The sequence below is a fragment of the Ambystoma mexicanum genome, chromosome 13, assembly GCF_040938575.1.
Source record: "Ambystoma mexicanum isolate Mex_15411 chromosome 13, UKY_AmexF1_1, whole genome shotgun sequence".
NCBI lineage: Eukaryota > Metazoa > Chordata > Amphibia > Caudata > Ambystomatidae > Ambystoma > Ambystoma mexicanum.
In genome coordinates, this window is record NC_090938.1 from 236,823,914 (window position 1) to 236,849,507 (window position 25,594).

At 47.7% G+C, this 25,594-nt stretch overlaps 1 protein-coding gene across 1 annotated transcript in view; it reads right to left on the reverse strand.

The window, feature by feature from the left end:
* Positions 1-1,727: 1,727 nt before the first annotated feature.
* Positions 1,728-25,594, reverse strand: part of ACTR6 (actin related protein 6) — a 601,838-nt gene continuing 577,971 nt past the window's right edge. Inside the window, exon 11 of the mRNA XM_069633699.1 lies at positions 1,728-2,107. Within this exon, the coding sequence (XP_069489800.1) occupies positions 1,978-2,107 (130 nt within the window). The 3' untranslated portion in view covers positions 1,728-1,977. The remainder of the gene's footprint in view (positions 2,108-25,594) is intronic.

Below are 25,594 nucleotides of genomic sequence, written 5' to 3' on the forward strand. Positions count from 1 at the left end.
CGTTCTGAAACAGGCTGCCCATATAGTGTCGGCAAAAGGCTGGGCTAAACACACATTGCCAAAACCAAGGGAGAAGCAGAAAGAGACCCTTGTCCCGGTCAGTCTTTGGTTACCGGTGTAGTGGGGAAACAAGAGTGGCAAAAGGCTGCCCTTCTGGGAAGAGATATCCAGAAGGAGCGGAGCATTTGCAGAAGAGTATTAAAGAGCACCAATGTGAAATTTGTTTCCCCTGAAAAGGTTGTTGAAAGTTTTGAAGCTGCTATTTTTGAATGCTTTGAAGCTGTTGTGACCCTCTTGCCAGTTTATCTTAACCATAAAAGCACTTGTTGTAAAAGGGTGTTCAGGCATGGGAGTATACCCGGATGGAAAACCTTTGGAGATTGTAGACCTGCCATGGAAGTAGGCCAGTTGGAAGTTGAAGTGTTACAAGGTGGCACTGACAGAGACACTAATTTGTTTCTGATTCTAAAGGAAGTGCATAGTAAGGCTGCTGTGGAGAAGTTGTATTTCTTTGAGTTATCAGAGTGGCTAATCATCATGCATAAGACAACCATTGTTGCTATTGAGGAACTGAGAATCTTTTTAAGGAAGAAGAGCCTTACATCTTCTTTTCTTGGAACTTTCTGTTGACAAGTTGAAGTTGCATTGAACAGTATTGGAACCTTGTGGCAACCCAATAATTCCTTGTGTTCTTATCTTGAACTGTAAAAGAAGAATCACGTTTAAACCTGGGGAAGTGGAGTTTGCCCAGGTTATGAAGAGAGACTGTCGTTACACTGTGAAGTCAATCATTATTGTTTTGAAAAGCCATGCATTTCCTTGTGATTTGTTGTATGGATAAGTGTGAAGGACAGATATTTTTTGTTAAGAGTGTTTCCTTTAGCTTATTTTAGGAAGCGAAATCCTTGTCAGGGTAGGGATAGTGAGGCGTCATCCAACCTTTTAATATACTAAAATTCAGATGTTGAGAAAACTTTACAATATGGGTCGCTTCACATGTCTGACCCCTCACACTAGGTATCGAATTTCATCAAACAATGTAAAATAATCTCACTTCTCTGGATTGGTTCAGGTCTAAATTCCACACATTTCAGCACCTGCCATTGATGGCGTACTTCCTTGGGCTGTGATATTACTAATGCTTCTCTCGTAAACATCTAACCATATTTTTTAGCAAACATATATCCTGCTCAATTGGTCATCCCTTAAATCACTTACAAATTACCATTCTTTTGTGGTTTTCCTCTACTGTAGGTATTTGTGGAGGTTGCCATCATTCTTCCCAAATATCATTTTGCTTTTGTTTCATCAATAGACTGTTTTCAAGCTTGAGGTGTTGAATTGTTTCAAATAAACCCCATTTGATCTCTTGGAGCATATTTGGCCAGGAGATTTACTATTTTGGTAGAGGATTACATAGTTGATTTTTACCATTCTGCAATTGATCCTTGGACTAAAAGGGCAGTTTTAAGATAGTTGTTTAGAGTGGTACGTTCCCACCATTTTGCAAGTTCCCTGTAAATCCCTTTCTGGCAAGGAATCCATGAGTTTAACAGCTTGGCTGTCAATGCTGTAAGCAGCAGGGCTCGATATCAAATACATTTTTAAGTAGAATTATGGTGGTGATCATGATACTAGGAGACACTTGAATAAAAATGATTTCCTAGTCCCATCAGTCCAACTACTGTCAAACATTGATGCTGCACACAATCAACACTAAATGGAAGTAAATGTAATACAATTTTTTGCAATTTATTTAGTTCAAATGTAACAAAAACAAGTAGAAACACATTTATAAATTAAAATAATCAATAACAATTAAACATAAAATGAAAAATATTTACAATACACAGACTAGAAAAATAGATATTTGAAGGTGTGAGACATTAAAAATGTTCGACATTTTTGAAAATACTGATGAAAATTAACAACTCGATGGAAAATCCTTTGGATCTTTAGGGGAATCCGTAAGCCTTTTTAAACATCAAATTTATCTTCACATGCAGAGTGTCCATTTTCTTCATAATCTTCTCTTGTTACAACCATGTCTTCAAAATCATCATTTTCTGTAATCAATTTTCCACCTTCCCAAGCATAGGTAATAGGGCTGAAATTAATTTTTAAAAGCCACATTTTGGTTATCTTGTCACACAAATATTTCTATTTTTCAGTAAACAAAGCAAATTACAGAAGATCAAAAGATTACAAGGCACAAGTCAAACACCTTTAGGCCATGAGACTTTCTCTTGTGGCAAAAACAACTCCATATATGGGTTTCACAGGCTGGTAATGGCCCCGGCGCCATTAGCGGCCCGTGAAGCCTGAGGGAGTTTGTTACGAGCAATTCCGTCAAGTCCGCGATTCGAACAATCCGATTGGCTACCACGCCCTCCCTGGGTGCCAATCATTTATAATGGGCACATTACACTACAATTTTCCATGGACTTTAGCCCCAAGATAAAAAGAAGGACCCATGGATTGCTACACAAATTTAAAGTGACATTTTTGTTGACTACACAACTTTTAGCCCTAGTCTTTGTCCTGCTACACCAAACAATAGGAGTCGCTATACCTAGTGGTGAGACAAGAATAGTTTGCAATTGGCACATTCGATCAAGACACATTCTTGGCTAGATTGTTAAGTCTGGGTATTAACGGTGTGGCACTGACCCGCTCTCCTCCCTAACCAACTAACGCTACTTGTCATCTTGGTACGTCTCTGGCTCTTCCTACCATCTGCAAATGAGATTCTCTCAAGGCATGGTCATCCCCCATTTTTCACTCAACAGATCTCGTCTGCATACGTTAGCACTTCCTTTAAATTCTGTTACAGCCTATTTGCCAACAGAATCCAGATCATCATCTTCCCTTCTATTAGAGATCCAACAGCTTCCCCACTGGACTAAATTGTGGAATCCGAAACAAATCAAGCCACATGTTTGTTCCTTAGTGTTCATATAAACTGACATAATGCGTGATTAGAAACTGGTAGATGACTCGTAGAGCACTACAGAAATTAACTTCACTGTTCTTGTTTGCTTTGAACTTCCTGCAGTTCATTTAGATTGCAGTGTTGCCCTATAAATGTCTAATCGTCATCCTTCGTCCCTCCCTCCATACCCTTCAAATTCCAAGGGGAAAAAATAACTCCACCTCCCTTATAAGGCATTATGTATACTGGCTCATGCTATAACGGGCACCTTAGTTAAGCACTCACCTAAACAGGCTAATTCAACCATTGTCTGGCAATGCTCCTATTTTATGCTTTCCACCTCTCTCTATATCTTAGCCTGCTCTTCTGTGCAAAACTCAAACACTAACTTTTTATCCATAAACCTCTTTGTAACACCTTTATATTTCCAAACTATTCTCCATCCTGGATTCAATGCATTGTTACTTATGCACTACCATTTGCAGAGATCAGAACATATTGATTGTTGGAAAACAGAGCTTGGGGAGAAAGGATACCAGGACTCCGAGCAGGCGCACCCAAGAGGATAACGGAGAAGAGAGTTAACTTCAACAATGGTGTACATGGTAGTTATAGGCGTGGTCCAGATGCATAATCCCAACCAGACGCAGGTGCCCTCAAACAGTAACTACTTACAGTCTACAGGTGCATATCACTGCTGAGGGTTCCATACATTGGGGGTGGGGGGTAAAATGCCCAGAGACACCAGTCAACCTGTGAAGGTTGGAGAAGGAGTACTGAGCTTGGTGGTAGCTGCAGACTTAATATACTTGGAAGAAGCAGAAGTTGGAGAGAGAGAGAGAAGGAGGAAGAGGTGCCAGCAGGGCCAAACAGGAAGAGGTGGTGAGAGCATAGGGGGAAAAGGTGTTAGGAAGGATTTCTCTTTACAGCACCTTTCACTCAATTTCTATGGACCCCCAAATGTTTTGCTTTTATTTTTGAATCTGACCTGCAGTTTTTACAGTGCTTTGAAGCCTTCAGGTTCGCTATACTGGCTTTTGCTCATTTGTCATGCAGAAACAGACATGTCCGTCAGGCTGCCAGTACTGGGAAACATTGTTTCTCTTAGTCTTGTTACACTGTTCTCACTTTTGGTAAATTTTTATTACTGTAAAATGCATCTTACTATGCAGTACAATGGGGTACACTTTTTGTTTTACCCTAGACTAACATTCAGAGGAAGTTTGGTGTAACTAAGGGACAGGCTGGTGGCAGCAGTTACTGTTTGCTATTTTTTAGTGCATTTTACTTTAGCTTTACAGCGTTTGGCTACCTACTGTGGCTAGTGTCCAAACATGGCTGTGCCACAAGGTTTTTCGTTTGTCCCTTGCCCATTTTTTCACCAACCCTTCTTCCTGACCTGTGAAGATAGGAAAATCCTTATAAAGACTTCCAATGCCCAGGAAAGCTGAGGCTTTTCATCGGCTACTGCAGGGCCATGTGTGTTTGCTGCAAGGAAGGGGGTTGGGACTGTCGGGTCCCAATCCACAAACTGGTTTCAGTGTGTCTGAATGGTATGCATGAGGCGCGCCACTTGTGGTCCCGATTGGACCACTTCTGGGGGGTGTGTATGTATGTGTGTCTGATCTTTGATTGGCTAGTGGGAGTTTCAGCTCTTACCTGCTTTTTGAAAGAGGACCCCTGCAACCATTCAGGGATCCTGGAAGAAACATGAGGAAGTTAAGTATCCTGGCCAGCTGCAAGACGTGTAAGGAGACTGTGGACCCCTTTGGAGGAGGCGTGGCAGCCAACTTCTGCTGCTGTCCTTGAAGAGCCCTGCCTTGTCGGTGATCTTCAGAAGTCCTGCAAAGGAGCTTCGACAATTGGAGTGGAGGGAACATCCATTCTCGATGTCAGCTCGGAGTCCTGCAAAGAAGAGCTTGCAGAAGTGCGCCTGGATCGCCCAGTGGCTGCCCAGCTCAGAGTTTGGGCTACCATGCTGTAGACATCGCCATTCCGGGTTGAGGCCCAGGAACTTTGGGGATCCACAGCTTGTGCTACAGACTCATCTCTGCTGGATTTCGTGCTTCAAGCATCAAGGGGACCCAAGATACGAGGCGAAGTCCGACCGCAGCAAGTGTCTCCCCCTGTGTCGCTGTGCATCAGTGGCGGTCATCCAAAACAGCTTTCCTGCATCCAGTCCTGTGCTGAGAGGGGACCTGCATAGAGTTCTTTTGCATTCTCCAACCTGAAGACCTTGCACCAGAATTTGCCACCGACCGGAGAAGGGCTCAAACCTGCAACACCTGGGCATCAAGGACCATAGCCCTCTTCTGTCGGCCTGCCAAGTCCTAATAAGAATCGGAGTACAGGGATGAGTTGTAACAGTGCTTACCTGAACCCCTAACTCCCTTCTAAATTTCGAAAGTGGGGGACACATTAGCTAGAATAACTTGCCCTCTACCCCTTGGAACTCTTCATTGGATGTCAGAAGCCCTACACTCATTTTTTCCTGTCTCACAAAATTATATGGAACTTTGGTGAACATTTGGTTAGGGATGGACTTTTAAAGTTAGTGTTGTATCTTTGTGGACCTGTAGTGCTGCATAGTAATACATACCTTCCTTTGCAGAGGGTTATGTATTTTGCTCTACTCCAGTGATTGTATATATGTGGGGGCCTGTCTATTTTGATTAAGATCTCACTGGAATGCAGGGTTGAGGTGGTTGAAACTTGTATGGACTTCCTACAGGTGGTCTGTCTTTCAACCACGTGGAGTGCCCTGATCTGTATTATCAATTTTTATAATAGTCCGCATGAAGCAGAGGCTGACAGACTAGCCAGGGTTAAGGGGTTTGAGGATTTTTCTTTCGGTCGGGACATAAATGAATTTTATATCTGGGGAGGTGATTTTAACCTAAAAATGGGAATGGGCATGGATCGGGATTTACAAGACCCTCTAGAGGATCTGTCTGTGAATATCCCTACCCCTATTGTGGGGGATGCAAGGGTCTGTAACAAGGGTCTCCAATTGAGGTCATTGTTGACGGAATGGGGGCTACGCACTGTTAATGGCCGCTTGGCCCCAGATATCCCAGGCCTAGTGACTTAACCATTTGGGCTCCTCGATAATTGACTATTTCTGTATCTCTGTGAGGCTTTGGGATCGGGCATTGAGCTTTGAAGTAATTCCGGATGTGAACAGTGACCACCACCCCATTCGTCTTTGCCTCAATGGAATGCTGGGAGTGGGGGCTTTAACTCACACTGTGTTATGCCCAATTAGGGAGGTGGCTCCTGGTGCAAGAAGAATCAAATTGGGGACAATAAAGGAGGAGAATTTGCATATAGGCACCATCTCAAGGAATGTAGCTTTATTGCTTGGTATATTGGAGGACACTTCCTCGTCAGGTCAAATTGTGGACCAATTCATTGAACTAACGGGAGCCCTCTCAAAAAGATTTATGCTAGTACATAAAACGAAGGGCCCAGGGATACGCAAGGGTTGGTTTTGATGAGCTGTGTAGAAGCGAAAGAGAGCACTATTACTGACCTCAAAGGCCCCAACCTCTTGCAGAAGAGAGATTGCCCAGGCCGGGGCACATTATAAAGTAATACTAAAGAGAAGGAAATTAGAAATTGAAGGGGCATCTTGGGAGGGCTTTCTGGACGCTGCGAAACGCAATGACCAGAAGGCATTCTGGGAGTTTGTGAAGGAGGGTCCTGGGGGAGGCATGATCAATTAGGCAAGTGGTACCCATGTGGCGGAAGCGGCCTGGCTGGAGCACTTTGGGAATTTATTCAAGGGTGAGAATATGAGGAGGGGTGTGGGGCCAAGTCTCTCCTGTTTAAAGTTTGGGCTGGATGACGTAACTAAGGCCATAATTCAGCAAGCCCATAATCGGGCACCGGGACCTGATGCAATACCATCGGACCTCTTTCAGGACCACCTGGATTTGTGGGCACCTCTCTTGACGGTGGTGTTTAATGCCTGCATGGAATCAGGGAGATACCCCCCATCCTGGAAAAGGGCTATTATCTTCCCTATATTTAAGAAGGGGGACCATGCAAGCCCAAGTCTTTATAGGCCAATATCATTATTGGACACCTCTTAAAATCTTTGGGAGAGTGCTAATAGGCCATGTTGAAACCTTGCTGAAGGAACAGGCGGTTCTTTCTGACATCCAGTTTGGCTTCTGCCTAGGAGTAGGCACTATGGAGCAGAACCTTAATTTGTATCTTCTGGTGGCCATCTCAGTCTTTCGTAGGGGAGAGGTGGTATATTTAGCATTTATGGACCTGAGCACGGCATTTGACATGGTAGACAGGCTAAAGCTTTGGGCAGAGCTCAGGTCCATGGGCTGCCCTGGGGCCATACTGAAGGTCTTGATGGAAATCTACAACGATGAGGCTTGTGTGCGTAGTTGTCTGGGGGGGTCACTGCACAGCATGCTTTAGGGTCGGCTGTGGAGTGAGGCAGGGCTGTGTTCTAGCCCCAATCTGTTTCTGCCTCTACATTAATGGCCCCTCGAAGGATTTGTTGACTATTTCGGCAGATCTTTTGGTACTGGGGGGGTCGGACATTTCCTGTGCTGGCTTATGCGGATGACACCTTATTGCTAACCAGACCCCGAGAGCACTGTAGACCTTGATTAATGCGTATGCAGCATTTATGAGCAATTTGGGGTTAAAAATGAACTCTAAAAAAACAGAAAACGGCCAGCTGCAAAGCGACCCATGATTTGTGCAGGAGAAGTTATCCCCAGGGGGAATGTCTTTGATTACCTGGGGATTAGATTCTCGGAAGCCGTTACGGGGAAGGCACACCTAACCAAGCAGTCAGCTAAAATGAGCCAACAAATAGGGGGCATTCTTCACTTCATGTCCCGTTGTGAGGATCAACCGCTTGATGTGGTCTCTAAGATTTATGTCACACAATCAAAGGCAGTTACATTATATGGGGCTCAATTGTGGGTTTTCCAGAAGGCTGGTTAAGGAGAATATATTTTTGAGGAGATTATTGGGACTCCCTAACTCTTAAGCATACAGTGCTATTCATAGAGAACTGGGCCTGGAATTTTGGGAGGATCAGTGGGCATTGGCCCCTATACTCTTTTGGGTTCGGTTATGGGCGAACACTCATGCCTCTCTGTCACTTAATCATTAGTTCTGTTTTGGAGAGGACTGGGTGGAAAAAAATTCAGTGGCTGGACTATATAGCAAAACCCTTAAGAGAGGCAAATTTAAGTTTTCTTTTTCCTCCAGCAGCTCTCCTATCTAAACCAGAGGCGAATGGGTATAAACTTGTTCTGGGTGAAGCGTTTGCCAAGCGGAGAATACTTCTGGAGTATGAACATAATCCTGCCACATTGAATATAAAGATTAGCCGTCCGCTTTGTGATTCAACCATATTTAATCTGGGGTGTTCATAAAAAAGACTGTTGGTTAATCACTCGGGCAAGGTTCGACTGTCTGCTCTTACGAAGGAACACTGAACTGGAAAGGTTATCCGGATTCCACTGCCTGCCCGTTGTATGGATATACTACTGAAAATTTGCCACATTTGTTAATATTTTGCTGGGGTACACCGGGATAAGGAGAGCGACATTAATTCCAGTTCTTAGGGAGTCTAAGATTCGCCATTACAGAGAAGCTATTTTATTCCTTTTAAGTGCAGACTCTGTTTTGGCTGCATGGGCATTACTTACCTATCTGAAAAGAGTGATGTATTTTAGAAAGGGGATACTAAGGATTCAGGGTGAGGAATGCTGTTGATCCCCATGTTGAGTGGTTTTGAACAGTGCATATTGTTTATAGATATGTTCTAAATTGTATCAGTCTGGGAAGTATATATTGTGTTTCTTGTGGTTGCTCTTAAAGGATGTGTTTTATTAATTGTATGTATTATGTTGGTTTTATGGATTTTTGGAATCCGAAAGAAACTTTTTTTGGACTTGATATATGGAACAAGTTACTTACCTGTAACTGTTGTTCTCCAGCATGGGTCTGGCATGGATTCACAAGCTCATGAATATTCCCCGTCAGGCTAGGAATCCTTGGTAAAGAAAAAATCAGTTTCAGTTTAGTTTCTGAACTGTCTTTCTACTAGTAACCCAATCACTGGTCTCTGGGTCATACTGCCCCAGCCAATGACTGCCCTCTACCTAAGCCCCTCCTCTGGCAGCCATCTTCAGATTTGGTAGCACGTAAAGTGGCAGTAGGACCAAGAGAAGAGCGGCAGAGGGGTAGACGGGAGGGATCGCACGTGAATCCATGCCAGACCCATGCTGGAGAACAACAGTTACAGTTAAGTAACTTTTTCCTTCTCCAGCATGGGTTCTGGCATGGATTCACATGCTCATGAATACAAGAATACATAGCAGAACACACGTGCACAACCACGGGAGGTGGCAAGGCTCAACATTAAGCATTTCAACAACTCAACATTAAGCATCTCTTACCTCCTCACCAGGCTCACCTTCAAGCGAACAGGTTGCGCAGCACTGCCTGGCCGACTCGGTCGACGCAGTAGAATTTCGTGAAGGTGTGCGTCGACCTCCATGTAGCAGCCCTGCAGATGTCCAGCAGGAGCATACCAGACAGGGACGCCGTAGTAGCAGCGATTGCACTGGTTGAATGGGCTCTTGGACGGCCGGGCAACGGTTGGTTTGCCAACCGGTGACCGTGCATGATGCAGCCAGAGAGCCATCTGGAAATGGAAGCCTTCGAGAGGGCCTTCCCTTGGTTCACAGGGCCAAAGTTCACAAACAGCTGTGAACTCTTCCGAAAACTCTTTGTGCGGTCCACGTAGAACTTCAGCGCTCTAGCCACATCCAGCGAGTGCAAAGTCCTCTCGGCCGGCGACGGGAAGAAAACAGGTAACACCAAGGGCTCGTTGAAATGGAAGTCCGACAGCACCTTGGGCATGAAGGAGGGGTGCGCCCTCAGCACTACCCTCGTCTCGTGGAATGTCAGATATGGAGGCTTACAGGAGAGGACCTGGATCTCTCCCACTCGTCGTGCGGAGGTGATGGCCACAAGAAACGCTGTCTTCCACGATAGGAACTTCAGCGGTGCCGAATGCAAGGGCTTGAATGGCAGACCCATGAGCCTGGTCAGCACCACATTGAGCTCCCACACCAGGGCCGGAGCCTTCACCGGCAGGAACGAGCGGAACAGTCCTTTCATGAACTCCTTCACCAGGCGATGAGACCAAAACAACGACCGCCCCGGAGTTCTGGTGTAGCGGGAAATAGCCAACAGATGGATTTTGATGGAGGCATGCGAGAGGCCTGCCTTGGCCAGCGACAGCAAGTACAGCAGCACGTGAGGGGCCGTAATCCATAGAGGGTTCATCTTCTGTGCACGGCACCAGACAGAGAACCTCTTACACTTATGTCCATAGCACTTAAGAGTCGAGGACACTCTGGCTTTTGCAAGCACCTCCTTGCAGTCTGCCGGGATACCGTAGCCTCCGAACTCTAGTGCTGCAGGAGCCAGGCCTGCAGGTTCAGTGATCCCAGGTCGTGATGTAGGATGGCGCATCCTTCCCTGGCGAGAAGATCCGTGTCCGTCGGCAGTATGGGGGGTGGGAGGGACGCTGACATGTCCAGAAGGTCCGGGAACCATATCTGCCTCGGCCACGCTGGTGCAACGAGGCTCATCCTGCACCGGGACTGTCTGAGTTGATTGATGAGTCACAGAAGCAATGGCAATGTTGGGAACGCATACAGGAACAGGCCGTCCCAGGGAAAGGAGAATGTATCACCCATGCTCCCCAGTTGGGGAAACCTGCTGACGAACATCTGGCACTTGGTGTTCGTCGCCGTCGCAAACAGATCGATCTGGGGATTGCCCACCCTCGGAATAGGAGATCCACTTGATCCTGCCGAAGCTCCCACTCATTGCAAGAGTGCAGCTCCCTGCTGAGTGAGTCGGCGACGGTGTTCTTTACTCCTGCAAGATGAAAAGGTACCAGGAACATCCCCTGGGCGACGGCCCAGTGCCAGAGATCCTGAGCTTCCTTGTATAGGGCTGGGGATCTGGTGCCCCCCTGCTTCGGGATGGAGAACATTGTGGTGGTGTTGTCGGTGAAAACCCATACCACTTTGTCCTTGAGGGACGGAAGGAAAGACCTGAGGGCCCAGAACACAGCCCGAAGCTCCAGGACGTTGCAGGGACCACTCCTCCGGGAGCCAAAGGCCTCTTGCGTGGAGATCTCCGGTGTGAGCTCCGCATCCTGCCAAGGAGGCCTCTGTCGTCACGGTTTCCTGATGCGCTGGGGTCTGGAAGTCCATGCCCGCTGCGAGATGAGCACGGGTGCCCCACCACCGGATCGCTTGACGGAGAGTCTCCTTTCCTGCACAGGCGCACGAGGTAGATGCACAATGACATCATGCCGAGCAGGGACTTGATGGATCTCACCCTGGCCACTTCCATGGTCAACAGCTGTTGTACTTTGCCCAGGATGGGCTTCTTCCTCTCCTCCGACAGTGAAGCCAACCGCGCCACTGTGTCGAGTCTGGCTCCCAGGAACAGGGCGTCCTGCAACGGTACCAAGTGGGACTTTGCAAAGTTGATCGAGAATCCCAGTTCCATGAGTAGGCAGACGGTCTTCGTTGTGTGGTTGACAGCATGTTCTCTTGACTTTGCTCGGATGAGCCAATCGTCCAGGTAGCGGTATACGTGGATCCCCTGCAGGCGTAGCCGCGCCACCACCGGTGCCAGGCACTTGATAAAGACCCATGGCACCGACTTCAACCCAAAGGGAGGGGCCTTGAACGGGTAGTGCCACCCTTGGACCACAAATCGTAGGAACTTTCGATGTCCTTGGTGTATGGGGATGTGGACTTAGGCATCCAAGTCCAGCGATGACAGGAAGTCACCTTCCTTCAGCTGTCCCAGCACGTGCTGAAGGGTAACCATCCGGAACTTCTGGGATTTGATGTACTTGTTGAGGCGGCAAAGGTCGAGGATGGGCCGCAAGCCTTCTTTCGGATGAGGACGTACCGCAAGTATACTCCGGAGCCCCAGATCCTCTTTGGGACGAATTCTATCGCGTCCTTTCTCAACATGGCTCGTACCTCCAGAAGCAGCTGTGGAACGTGGTTTGCTTTCCTGGCCACAGGTGGGAAATGAGGGCACTTCCTTTGGAACCCCAGAGTGTGCCCGTGGGCCAGGGCATCCAGCACCCAACGGTCAGTGGAGATGGACTCCCACACGCTGACGAAGTTCGCCAGCTGGCCTCCGACCGAGGTGCTCAGGTGGGGGCCTGACGTCATGGCCGGTTCCGTCCTGTTTCGCCGAGGCCCTGCCACCCTGGTCTCTTTGGCGATGATGACGATATCCACCGGCCTGGCTGCGGCCTCTGTAGGCTTCCTGCGACGAGGAGTGGTCTGCCTGGCGGTACGACGAGGAACTGCCATCGAATCCTTTGGAGGCACCTTGAGATTTGCCTCCAGAGGTCCGAAAGGACGCCCGTCGTTGATGGACCGTGTCCAAGGCAGGGGCCGTCTCGGTGTCCGCCTTGAAGGCCTGCAGTGACTCGTCCACTGCCTTGCCAAACAGGTTGCTTCCATCAAAGGGCATGTCCAGTACCCTGGTCTGCATGTCCTGACTGAAATCGGTGGCCCTGAGCCAACTACGCCGGCGAGGGCAAATGCTGTTTCCCATCTGACGAAATCCGGTATCGGGGATATCCGTGGCTACCGTGATGGTGTGATCTGAAGCCACCTCACCCTCTTGCAGGATTTCAAGGGCTTCCAACCTCTTATCTTCCAGGAGGAAGTCCAGGATAGGAGCGATCTTGAACCACAGCTCCCTATCATACCGGGCCACGATCGCGAGGGCATTGGCTGCCTTTATGGTCATTGCTGCCGACGAGATGACCCGACGTCCCATGTCATCTAGCTTCATCCCCTCACTGTTCGGCGGGGAAGTGGAAGATGACGTCGTCGCCCCTGATGCTTTCTTCTTGGCTGCCGCGGAGACCACTGAATCCGGGGTCGGTTGCGCCCTGAGGCACACAGGAGCGGAGTCCGGGACCCGGTGCCTCTTCTCGTACCGGTCTCTTTGCAGGGGTCATGGACGGGTTCTTCAGAAGGGACAACCCTTTGTCCCAGATGTCGTCCAACAGCAGGACTGAGTACGGTTTTCCTCTTGGCTTCCCGTCGTTGGTAAAGAAAACACCCTTTCCACCGCTCCTCTGGGAATAGTTGGAAGAGCTCCGAGGCCCTGGCGATCATGGCGTGAAAGGAGCCAATTTTGTCAGGAGGGGATGCCCGGCAGGAGGCGATGTGAGATCCATTCTGTCGTCGCCACCGTGGTCCATCGTCTCCGTCCCCGTCTCATCCCTCGGCGGAAGGGATGGAGGTGAAGGTTGGAAGTGCGGGGGAGGATGGACTCGCCTTTGCTTGTTTGGCGGACTCCCTGACAGTTCAGGCGCCGCTGGATCGTCCGCTGGAGGTAAGGGCAACCTTGTCCTCATCTCTGTGCACAGGGTCCGTAAAGCCAGCAAGATTGCTCCCCAATTGTCCTGCGGCGAAGGCATCGGTTGCGACGGGAGTGTTGGCAGGGGCGTGGCGTCCTCCAGTTCCTCCTCAGCCCGCCGCTCCTCATCGGCTCCAACGTCGCTCTCAATGTCCGCGTTGTCGGGATCCTTCCCGAAAGTCCTTATAGTTTGTTGCCTATAAGGACTTGGAACAATTCTAATTTTGCCAATGCTTTGAAAATAATTTGCGTAGTGGCTATACATAAGCCATAAATGGGAATGTTGATTTAGTTTAGGTCACTATTCTGCATTGGCAGTCTTTTGTCCAGTTTTCTCTTGTTCACTTTGTTCAAAAACTTAAAAAAAAAAAGATTACCCAAACTATGTATTTATATGTTTGTTACATTGTACTTATTTTGTATATAAAATATTCCTTTTTCTGTTAAATATTTTTACTGTTTTTTCAAAATATGAGTCTACCTTGAGTGATTGTTCTCAGAGTCTGCCATAGCCTATAATTCATTTTGAGTGATACCCTTGCGGTACACCCACTATAAATAATTTATCATTTGAACCAATTATTAATTCACAGCCCCTCTCCATTACTGCCTATGGGATATTTCCCCCAATTTCTTGTATAGATTCCCTTCGGGATGGCAGGGAAACTATACCTGGGGTTCGCTTCCACTGTGGTCTCTCTGCGGGCTTCGCCAGGGCTGCCACGACTCCCTAAATCGAGGCCTTTGCTGGGTGAATCAGGGCCTTCACGACCTTGGGCCTTCCCCGTGGGGAGGGGGGAGGGGGGGGGAGGGGAGTCCCTGCCTCGCTCCCCCTTGTCTTTCTCAGTCAGGGCCTGCCGGGGCTTCTCCCGAAGCTTACCCAGGTTGTCCGACTTCCTCTTCACTGAGCCGGAGCTTTGGCTCGTGTTGACGGCGCCGGTGACATCGTGCCCTGCCTGGCAGCTGAGAAACCCGAACCAACGGCGCTCCCGGTGCCCGCGGACACGCAGTGCTTTGCCTTCTGTTGGGCCCCCGTCGCCGGAGCGCCCTCAAAGGTCTTAGAAGACTGCTCAGACTTCTTCTCACCTGCTGCTGGGCTCTTCGCTTCTAGTCAGTTAGCGAGTCGAGTATGACGGTCCTTCATGGTCCGGACGGACATGTTCTTGCAGAACGCACAGTCCTCTTCCACGTGTGACTAGTCAGCGTGAAGGCATTAGAGGCACCCGGAGTGCTCATTTTCCTTGAAGACTTTCTGTAGTCCACATCCTGGCCAGATCCTAAACAGCTTGGATCCAGTTGGCGTCGAGTCTCCTTTGTCCTGGGCCATGTTCACACAGGGTAGGCCTCAAAGATGTTCCGGAATCCTCCAAGAAGTGAAATTCGATGAAAAATCGCCCTTGAGGGGCGTAGAAAATTCCGAAACGGGTCCCCTTTATTGAGTAGATGAAACAGTGGAGCTTGAGGCTCGATTTGACCGAAAAATAAAGAGTAAACACTTTGGAAAAACGCAACACGCAGTAAATGCTCAAGAGCTAAAGCACGAGGACTCCCAACACTTGAACGTGCGGTAAAAATCTGAAGATGGCTGCCAGAGGAGGGGCTTAGGTAGAGGGCAGTCTTTGGCTGGGGGCAGTATGACCCAGAGACCAGTGATTGGTTACCAGTAGAAAGACAGTTCAGAAACGAAACTTGAAATGATTTCTTCTTTACAGAGGACTCCCAGCCTGACGACAGGGAATATTCATGAGCATGTAAATCCATGCCAGACCCCATGCTGGAGAAGTATATTTTATTTAGCCTTGTGTGAACATATTACATGCTAGTAGTCATTTTTCATAGTGTTATATGGCCATACATAAATATTTTTAGAACTGAATGTCTAAGTGTGTTCCTTGACTTTTCAAATAGTGTACTCATTGAGTACCCCTTACAGGCTCACCACCGCTTGAGAACTAGCCTTGACCAATCTCCTAGCTACCTTCAACTCATTTGGCAACAGCTCTCAGAGTTGTCCCCGTCACTAAACTAGGGTGGCCTTCTATACATCTGTCCACTAGGCCAGAGTATAGAAAATCAGTTCTAATAGAAGGTGGTAACATCAGCGATCACAGGAAGAAGTAACAACAGAAGGCAAGAGGGTGAAGGAGGAGGTGGTAACATCAGGGGGAGAGTGACATGGAGGTGGTGAAGGATGAAACATCACACGGCAAACATGGAAGTAAAGGTGGTGTGGATGAGGAAGAACATACAGGAAAGAGAAGAGGATACCTCACAGGAGGTAAAGCCAGGAGCACCAGAAGGGGTTGATGTGGTAAAAGTGGATAACAATAGGCGGCATAGCCCAGGATAATATCAGGAGGTGAGGATAGAGGCGACCAGGACAGCAGGTTGCAAAGGAGTGACCATTGGGAAGGCGGACAGCAGTCTCTTCGATAACCAGAAAAGTATTTTTCTAGCAAACCCTGTCTTCTCTAGGCCAGACCAGATGGTGGGAGGAGGAATGAGATGGGTTCAGGAAGACTATCATAAGATCAGAGTTGAGAGGGCAAAACAAGGAGGAAGCCCAGATAAGGCAAAACTCCAAAAGGTACTCCCCTGCTCTCCATGCCAGCTACTCCCACTGACGGTCGGCTTGAAAAACCTTGTGCCAGAGGGAATCTTGGGGTATTGCTTCATTGAAAGCCTATATCTAAAGCATAGCAAGAGGGTTTGGGTCACCCTAAAGGTCGCAACACTCAGGAGAGGGGGAGGCAAAGGCCCTTTCAAAATGTAAGAATATGAATGGACAGCCCAAACACTAAGAAGGCCTAGAGACCCAGGAATACTGGAACAGGTATTCTGAGGGGCTCTCTTAAGGAGAAGGGCCTCTAGAAACCAAAGGGTGCCCCCACTTTCTAGTCCCCGGGGATCTCTCCCGCTCTCTGGTGGCCAGGGCATGGCCATCGCCTTTGGATCCAGACCCTGGGAGTGGACCAGTGCAGGAGGATCACCTGGGTGGGGTGTCGTGGGGGTGAGGCAACCAATGGTGAGATGTGGTTCTCCCCCCTTTCCTGTGCCCATACCCCACCCTATTTTATAGGATTCTCCAATGTCCTACTCCCCCCCCCACCCCCTTTTCTGTACAAACACTGGCTCGAGGAAGAGGGCTAACACTTAAATATCTCATTGGACATGTCCTGCTAATCAGGTCAGGCAAAGTCAGGCACTTGTCTTTAATCAAATACATCTGATACCCATTAGTTCACCCCACAAAGATAAAAGGCAGAACATAGAGAGACACTCTGAGCAAGGTGGAACACGAGAAGGAGCAAGGCGAACCCACTGAAGCAGGACGACCGACAGAGGGACTAGTGTAGGGAAACCCTGAAGATCCCTGCAGGAGGTTGTTGCCTCTGGAAAACCGTGAAGGATATGCAGATAAAGCCAAATCCCAGAAAAGAAGACAGACATGCATTACTCACCGTAATAGCATTTCTGATAATTGAATCTGCTTAGAGTCACATGCTGTGCATATAGTCTTACATTAGTGGAAATCGCTGAGTATTGCATCTTTCTTTCGAAGATCAAAAGGGGACGTTGACATGGGCGATACTAACAATATCCCTAATGTGATGTGTAGTGTACCCAAAATCCCTCACGCGTTGGGGTCCTTCTGTTTTTTTCTGCCATGAGGGAGCCTTATAGTCAGCGTGAGCGAGTACAGAAGAGGGAAGATGAAAGAGGTCTATGTTCCTTCTACGGCACGAGGGGAGGAAGGGTGGGCGCATGTGAATCTAAGCCGATAAAATAATCAGAAATGCTATTACGATGAGTAATGCATGTCTTCTGATGCTTGTGGATATGCTTAGAATCGCATGTTGTGCATAGACTAGCGAGCAGTACCCATAGATGGTGTTGGGACCTGTGAAGGAACAGTAGCAAAGAGATGTCTTAGCACCGCTTGTCCCACCCGAGAGTCAGACCTAGAGTGAGTATCTAGGCAGTTTTGTTGTGTAAAGGTGTGTATAGAACTGCAGGTTGCTGCTTTGCAAATGGAATCTAGAAGAACATTTTGCAATGAATGCTATGGTAGCACATGTGCCACAAGTAGAGTGTGCTCTGAGCGTGCAGGGTAGATCTCTTGGCATGAGTATAACACAGTGTGATGCATTTTACGATCCACTTGGAAATTTCTGATTTAGAGACAGGGTGCCCTTCTCTACCAGCTGCCACTGATATGAATAACTGGTTTGTTTTCCTTAGTGGCTTTGTCTTTTCCAGATAGTAAATTACTGCTCTCCTTACATCTAGTGTGTGGAGGCTTCTTTCCACCACATTAGTGGGGTTTTGGAAAAAGGTGGGTAGTTCCATCTACTGGTTTACATGGAATTTTGAGATAAATGTAGGCGCGAAGGGAGGGTTTGTGCGCAAAAACCACCATGTCTTTGTGAATCACGACGAATGGGTCCTGAAGTGAAAGGGCCTGCAGTTCACTAACTCTTCTTATGGAGGTGATCGCCACTAGGAAGACGGTCTGGTAAGTGAGTGCTTTAAGGCTGGCTTTGTGCATTGGGTAAAAGGGAGGGCCCATCAATCTGGTAAGAAAACATTCAGGTCCCATCCGGGAGCAGGGTTGGAGATATGGGGATGAAGTCTCTTTACCCATTCAATAAAGGATTTAATTACAGGAATTTTGCACCATGAAACCTTGCTCTGGGACGTGGTGTATGCCGAAAGCGTGGCTAAGTGGACTTTAAGAGAATTGGAAACCAGTCCTGAATCTAACAGGTAAGTTAGGTAAAGGACGATATCTTTAGGTGAGCATTCAATGACAAAGCGCTTCCATTTGCTGGAGTAACAATGCCTGGTGGTAGGTTTCCGTAACTCTGAGTATGTGCATGTAACTTTGAGGGAGCTGGAGGTGCCTGAACTCTATGACCTCAGGAGCCAGGCTGCTAAGTTGAGAGTTTGAGGGAATGGATGTAGTGTTTCCCCCTGGTCTTGACACAGCAGATTGTACAGGCATGGCAGCTTCCGGGAAGGGGAGACCGATATTTCCATGAGATGTTAGAACAAGGTTGACAGGGCCACATAGGGGCCACCAGGATCATTGTAACTGGTTCTTGGTGCATCTTGTGCACTATTCTGTTGAGCAGGGGAATCGGGGGGGGGGGGGGGAGCATAGATACATTTCCCAGACCATATTATCCAAGGACCGTTCCCCCTTGGAGCAGTTCTGAGGGTACCTGGAGGCGTAATATGGGCATTGGGCGTTCTCCAGAGTGGCCAACAAGTATATCTCTGGGAAGCCCCATTCTGCGAAGACGTTGGGTACAATGTCCTCCTGTAGCTGCCATTTGTGCTCTACGAGTAGGGGGAAGTCCCTGCCGAGTATGTCTGCCAGAAGATTGAGTTCCCCTGGAACATGTTGTGAAAGGAGGAACATGTGTTTGAGAGTTCTGGGACAGTTTGGACAGCCTTAGAGAGTGAGTGCCCCCTTGTTTGTTTAAGTAGTACATGGCTGTAGTACTGCCCATGGGGTCTAGAACTGTTTTCCCCTGCAGGTGTGTCTGGAAGGCCATGTTGTGATTGGATGCTACTGCTGGGGATCACACGCTGTGCGCCCTCTGTTGAAAGAGGTGCCCCCCCCCACCCGTCAGAGATGCGTCTGTGGTGAGAGTTAGTTCTACAGCGGGGGTGGTGAAGGTTTTCCCCTGCAGAAGGTTTTCCCTTGACCACCACTGTAGAGACTGAACGAGGGATGCCGAGGCAACCACTAGACCTGGCCGCTGGCCTGACACCATTGGCTTGAAAGCCACTCTTGCATGAGGTGCATGCGCAGATGAGCACGAGGAACTAGCTAGACGCAAGAAGCCATCATCCCCAACAGTCACATGGCTATGCATACGGTCACCTGGTGACTGGCTAGATAGTGAGGGATCTCGAACAGCATGTTTTGAACCCTCTCGTTGGAGGGACAGACGAGGCCATCTTTGGTTCAGATTAGAGCCCCCAGAAACTGTTTGACTTGATTGGGGTCTCGTTGAGAGAATACTAGGTTGAAGAGGAGATCTACCGTCTTCTGGGCATTTGACTGGCATGTTCCGTAAGAATCCCCTGTTATGAACCAGTTGTCGAGATAAGAATAGACTGGGATGGACTGCCTGAGCAGGTGAGCAGCTACTTCCGCCAGTACCTATGTGAATACCCATGGTGCTCAGGCAATGCCGAAGGAGAGAACCTTGAACTGATAGTGGGTGTCCTCTATCATGGACCGAGGTACTTTCTGTGCACTGGCATCATTGAAATATGAAAGTATGCATCTTTCATGTCCAATGCTGCCATGTAATCCCCCTGCTGCAGCAGTGGTATTACCTTCTGCAGTGTTGTCATCCTGGAATTTTGAGGTTTGACATACTTGTTCCCCGGGCGCAGGTCTAGAACAGGGCGCATGGTGAGATCCTTTTTGGGTACAAGGAAGCACACTGAATAAATACCCTCGTCTACCTGGAGAAGGGGGTGGTGGATGACTTCTATGGTGCCCTTTTCCAGCAGGACCTGAACTTCTTCCAGCAGGATAGGGAGGGGATCTGGTGACAGGAGTCTGCTTCTCGGTGGCTGGTATCAAGGTGGTCGGAGAAACTTGATATAGTACCTCTGGGCAACAGTCTTTAGTACCCACTGGTCTGAAGTGATCCCCTCCCAGGCGTGGATGAATGACAAGCGACCCCCGACCGGGGAAGCGTGGTTGGGGACCTGAACCGGCGAGTCACTTTGAGGTGGAGGCAGGGGAGCCTCTAGGAGTAGAGTTACTGCCTCTACCTTTGCCCCTAAAAGGGCCTCTTTGTTGGTATAGGAGGCTACCAGCCTTGGCCGGAGGACCAGCGGGTATTACCTGAGCCGTATTGTCCTTGGGGGGAGCGGGAAAGGTTTGGCCACGACAGGACCAGCGTGAGTTCGGGGCTTTTCTGCTGGTGGAAGGGTTTAGCTGTGATCTGGCTAAGCGATTTTAGTATTTTGTGTTCTTTCTTTGCCGTCTATAGGGTGTCATCCTCCACCTTTCAAAAAAGGATCAAGTCCTACACTGGCTTGCTGATTAAAGAGGTTTGAGTTTCGGGTTTAAAGCCAGAGTTTTTCAACGAGGTGTGTCTTAAGTAAGGTCCCCCGGGGCAGGGTGCATCCAGCGGTCTCGGTCAAGTCCTGAGTGTTCTCTTCAGTATGTTATGGGTTACTTGTCTGCCTTCACCACGACCGCAGCAGGCCTGATCGCAACAGGCTCTGGAACATTTTGAAGACCACCCTGAACTAGGCCCCATTGGACATCACTGTAACTTGTCAGGAGAGTGGTGTTATTTGCGATCCTTGTGGAGTAGGACGCAGAGGTGGTAACCCGCTTACCCAGGGCATAAAGCTTTTTACAGTTTTTGTCCGGAGGGGCTTCCGCTGAGGACAGTGGCTCCCCCGCCCTCTGAGTGGTAGTAACCACCAAGGAGTCCGGTGTAGCATGACCCCTGATGTAGAGGGTGTCGGAAGGTGATGGGCGGAATAATTTCTCAACCTGGGGGATGACTGCCCGTGTGAGAAATGGGGACAGCAAGGAAGGGGCCAGGCGTCTCTTTTTAGAGTTTAGTAAGGGGGATGGCTTGACTAGTCAGCACCTTGTCCTTGAGGATATCCTCCACCAAGTCTGAGCCTGGAGCAGCTTCATGCGTTGCAATTTGAAAATGATCGGCTGCTCTTTTTAAAATGGCGTTAAACAACATCTGGTTGTTAACAGGTGACAAATCCCTCTGTGGAGGAGAAGGGGTATCTAGGCAGATGGCATCCGGGTCAGGGGTATGCGTGGGTGTTAGCCAAGGGCCCTGATCCTCCACCTATCCTGATCCCAGTCTGGGCCCTGATCAGTCGGGTCTTGTTCAAAAGGATTAAGGCCTTAATAAGAATCCTCCTTCGTTGGGTATCTGGGACATCTAAGATATCTTTCTGGTGTCCCTGTGCAGAGATGGGTAGTTTCTGCAATTTTTAATGAATGGGGCAGGAATCTTCCTCCCTGGGTCTTTTGGGTGTAATATAACGGTCTGAAAAGTCAATGCACTGTGCCATTTTGTCCATCTATTGCTCAAACCTCTCCCTAGTCCATAGAGAAGAGCCAGAAGGACCTGGAGGTGGAAAAGCCTGTCCAGAAGGGGGAGATTTTCCCCAATAAGGCCTTAGAGAGGCTGGGGGAGGGGGGCTCAGAATAATCCTGTCGAGAGGGTGCCCTTGTACTCTGTGGCTGCCGAAATGATAGCCACAAGGCTTTCGCGAATGATCAGCGGTTGTATAGAGGGTCTCGACATGCCTGAAGGTGCAGTCGCGGTCTGTGACTCCACCAAGGCCTTAGGCGCTTGTGCGCCTTTGGACTGTGTGTCGCGAAAGCGGTTGCGTGGAGGGCGCCGAAACCATAAGGTTCGGAAGATGCCGTTGACATTTTTGGTGGCCCTGTGCACTTCTTCGACGACTGAGTTGAAGAGACCTTAGGCGTTGTGTGCTTTTGTACACGTGGTGCATGGGTGCCCTTGTCACCGGGGTGCGATTTTCCACTAACAGTGCCGTTGGCCTGTCGGGGCCGGGCACGGGCATTTGGGAGCGCAAGGGCTCCGCTGAGAGGGCGATGGCTTCCAATTTGGAGCCAGGGCTGCTGGCGGATTCCTCGTCGTCCGAAGCGACAGTGGCAACATGGGAAAGGCTTTCGGCCTACATAGCGTAGACCGCCCACTGTTTAGTCTGACTGTCTTTCAACGTCTTCGGTCGAAAGAGCATACAGGCCTTGCATCAGCGCTGTCGTGATCGCGAGGAAGACACTGATTTACACGATGGGCAGAATTTAAAGGGAGTCCTCTCCATAGCAGAGGGTAGCAGCAGCCATACCAAGAAGATAAAGAGTGGTGAAGGAAATACATTCTTAGAGAAGAATAAACACAAGGCCCCATTCTCCTACTGTAAGGGCCTGGCCGGAGGGCCGAGGCCACACGGTTGACAGTCGCGAGCAGTTGTAGATGAGTCGGCGGCAGGAAACCCACGAAGCAGTCAGAGAAATTTGTGTCGGGGAGACTAGACGGCTATAGGTCGTGGGGGCAACTTAGCAATATAAAACTCTTGCGAGCTCTGCAGAGGCGTCCAACTAGGTTGGTGGAAAAAAACAATCTGAGGGACCTCGAAGCGCGCAGGATTTTGGGTGCACTACACGTTACGTTAGGGATAGTGTTAGTCACGCCCATGTCGACGTCCCCTTTCGATCTTTGAAAGAAGGATGCAATACTCCGCGATTTCCACTAAATGTCAAACTATATGCACAGCACGTGATTCTAAGCAGATCCACAAGCATCAGAACCTGCATTGTGTTAAAGACGCCAGTGACCCTCCCGGGTGAACGGTAGAGTTGGAGAGGCGAGGTGAAGCCTGTGGTATTAACCTCGCCTCGTGAATTAAAGCCGCAAAGGCAAGAAAGGAATGTACACAGCCAGTGAGTTCGTGAAAGACATGAAAGGCCGGTTTGCGTTAAGGAAAGATTGAAGCCGCAACAGAATATCTTACAATTGAAGGTTGCACATGAGAGACGCGAAAGAAAGCAAACCAGTAGTGAACTTTAAGTTATTGATAACTGTGAAGTCAGTGATATAGAGTAGCGGAGCGGTCCGGCGAAAGGAAATAGCCGACTCGAAAATCCCCACGAAATGTGATATATTGTCATAAAGCAGCAAACTGAATAAACTCTGAAATGAGCAATGGTCAAGATTAACTCAGATGAAAGGGGAATATAAAAAGGTGAATGCTTTAAGAGAAAGATTTCTTTGAACTTTTGTACTTGTGGTATGGAACTACTAAGACCAAGAGACACTGGAGCAAATAACCAAAGGGAGAGCTGAAGTGAAAGTCGAAGTGGTCCTGCAGAGGTCTATAGTAAAAGCCTTGCACATTCGAAAGTCTTTGACATCAGTGAAAGGTCACAACCCGACTGAGGCATACCGGGAGTCTGAAATAAGTTAGGGGAAGGGAATCCCTAAGGAATGTGAATAAAGCTTCGGGAAGGGAACCCCTGCAAGTGCTGTGATTGGGAGGTCCGAGCCCTGCTGAGGGAGATCTATGTGAACTTTTGTTGAACTGCGAAAGAACTTTTGGAAAGCTGGAATAAGTGACTTTAATGTGGAAGGCGAAGCAGGCCTCAACCCACTTTTTGAACGGCCTTTGTTTTGATAACCTGAGCCACAGTGTCATTCTGTTTATGGGGGTCGCCTTACTCCGTGCTGTCCAACGTGGGGAGGAGAGCTGACTCAGCCACCTTGATCCTTTATTTTACAACACTGATTTTCCTTTTCATACACATTCTCGTTTATACACTTTTTGTATAAGAGATACGGCAGACATTAGGTTTTGTTAGTATAGGCCATTTTGATTTGACAAAGACTGACTAGGACTGTGTTTTCTTTATTATTTGATGGTAGAGACTACTCCCATCATAACTGTAGGGCAAAGTAAGAGTTTTTCTAAACCCCAAGAATATAATAAAGGTTTGAAATGTGTAACCCTTGTGTCAGTGTCACAATTGTGATGCCATGCCTCCCTTACAGGGCCCAGACCTATCTGCAAAAACCATCCCGAATTTTTGGGGAAGAGCCTGTTCATCTTTAAGTTGGCCCTTCCTGTAAAAAACCCAAATAAAGGTAAAGAAATCTGCCACATTCACTTGCCATGATTCCTCGGGGTGCCAAGCACTTCTGTGACACTTCCTATACTCAATGATTTTGCACAGAATTACATGAAGGGAGGTCCGTGATAAATTAAAAAATATTTCAGCATACAAAGATATTGATTTTTTTTTCTCGAATAACCACGTGACCATGCTTGGATTGACAGCTTAAGTGATTTCATAAAAGTGGCGAGTGTGCAGGGACAGACCAAGATCAGTGAAGGAAGCCTCCATGCTCAAATCTTTATAACCGAGTTGACCAAAGAAATGGGGCAATGGGCAATAACACCATGAGATGGCTTTGATTTTATAGCCGGTCATGAAGCTTTTGGGGTACATGAAACAAACCCTCCCATTCAACCAAGCCACATGGCAACAGGAACTCAACGCAAAGAGGATACAGAAAATAAACCCAATTTGAGAAGCTGGTTAGCAAATTATCTTGTTTTCTTGATCTGGAATGCCCTTAACTAAGATAGTCACAGTGTTATAAATGGGAAAACGAGCATAAGTGAGGCTGGGAAATGTTTAAATCTCCATGTGTCCAAATTTGAGAAACATCAAAGCGTCCCATTATGGCCAATTTATAGTTCGAGCAAATACTAGAAGTGATCAGGGAATTTCCTGATGTACATTTTGTAGTAACTTTATTGGGGACATTGATGTGAAAGACAGTTCCTTCTGAAATCTCTAATAGGCAGACTCATTAGTAGGATCTTCCTTGAAGGCTAATCAGTGGAAGAAAAAGCGAGGGAGGCTCCCCCAAGATTTTGTTCTGGGGGAATTGATGGTTCCCTTTGGCCGAAAATAAGCTCATCTTTGCAATCCTCAATATGCATCATACATTTAAAGGAATTTGGTCTCCACTATTGATTTCATTCAGCTAAACAACTAAAAGGTCCACAGCCCAGCAGGCTTTCTCTATACTAATCTGTTTCCTCGATTCACCTTTAAGTAATCAGCAGAGCTGATATTTTTTTCAAGTGAATTACATTTATTAAGGCATATACATATATTGTTTATTCATCACAAGGTACTCTTTATTAAACCAAGAAATAACTTCTCTTCCTTTTTGATTTGTATGAGTTTCTCTTTTGATCTCAACCTTATTATCTATTAAGGTTTCCATGCTGTATTGTAAATGACTTCAACAAGATCATATGCTATTCATCATGGCTCAAATGTTTTATTTATAATTTATTATGCGTTTACACCAGTGGTTATTTTTGCTTTTCAAGTTGTTCTCATGTCATCTGAATTTTTTTAATATAATTTTACCAACATTTAAATTACAATTTGTGCATAATAGGCCACAAAAAAGCTTGAATTGAGATCGAAACACAGAAGGCCAGTGTTAATCAATCGAATAATCAGATTAGAATTAATCAATGATGCACTCCTAATGCAAAAAGGATAAATGGCACAAGAAATTTGATTTCTGTGCGGATATCATTTTCTTGGAAATTATCTCAATACAATATCTGTAG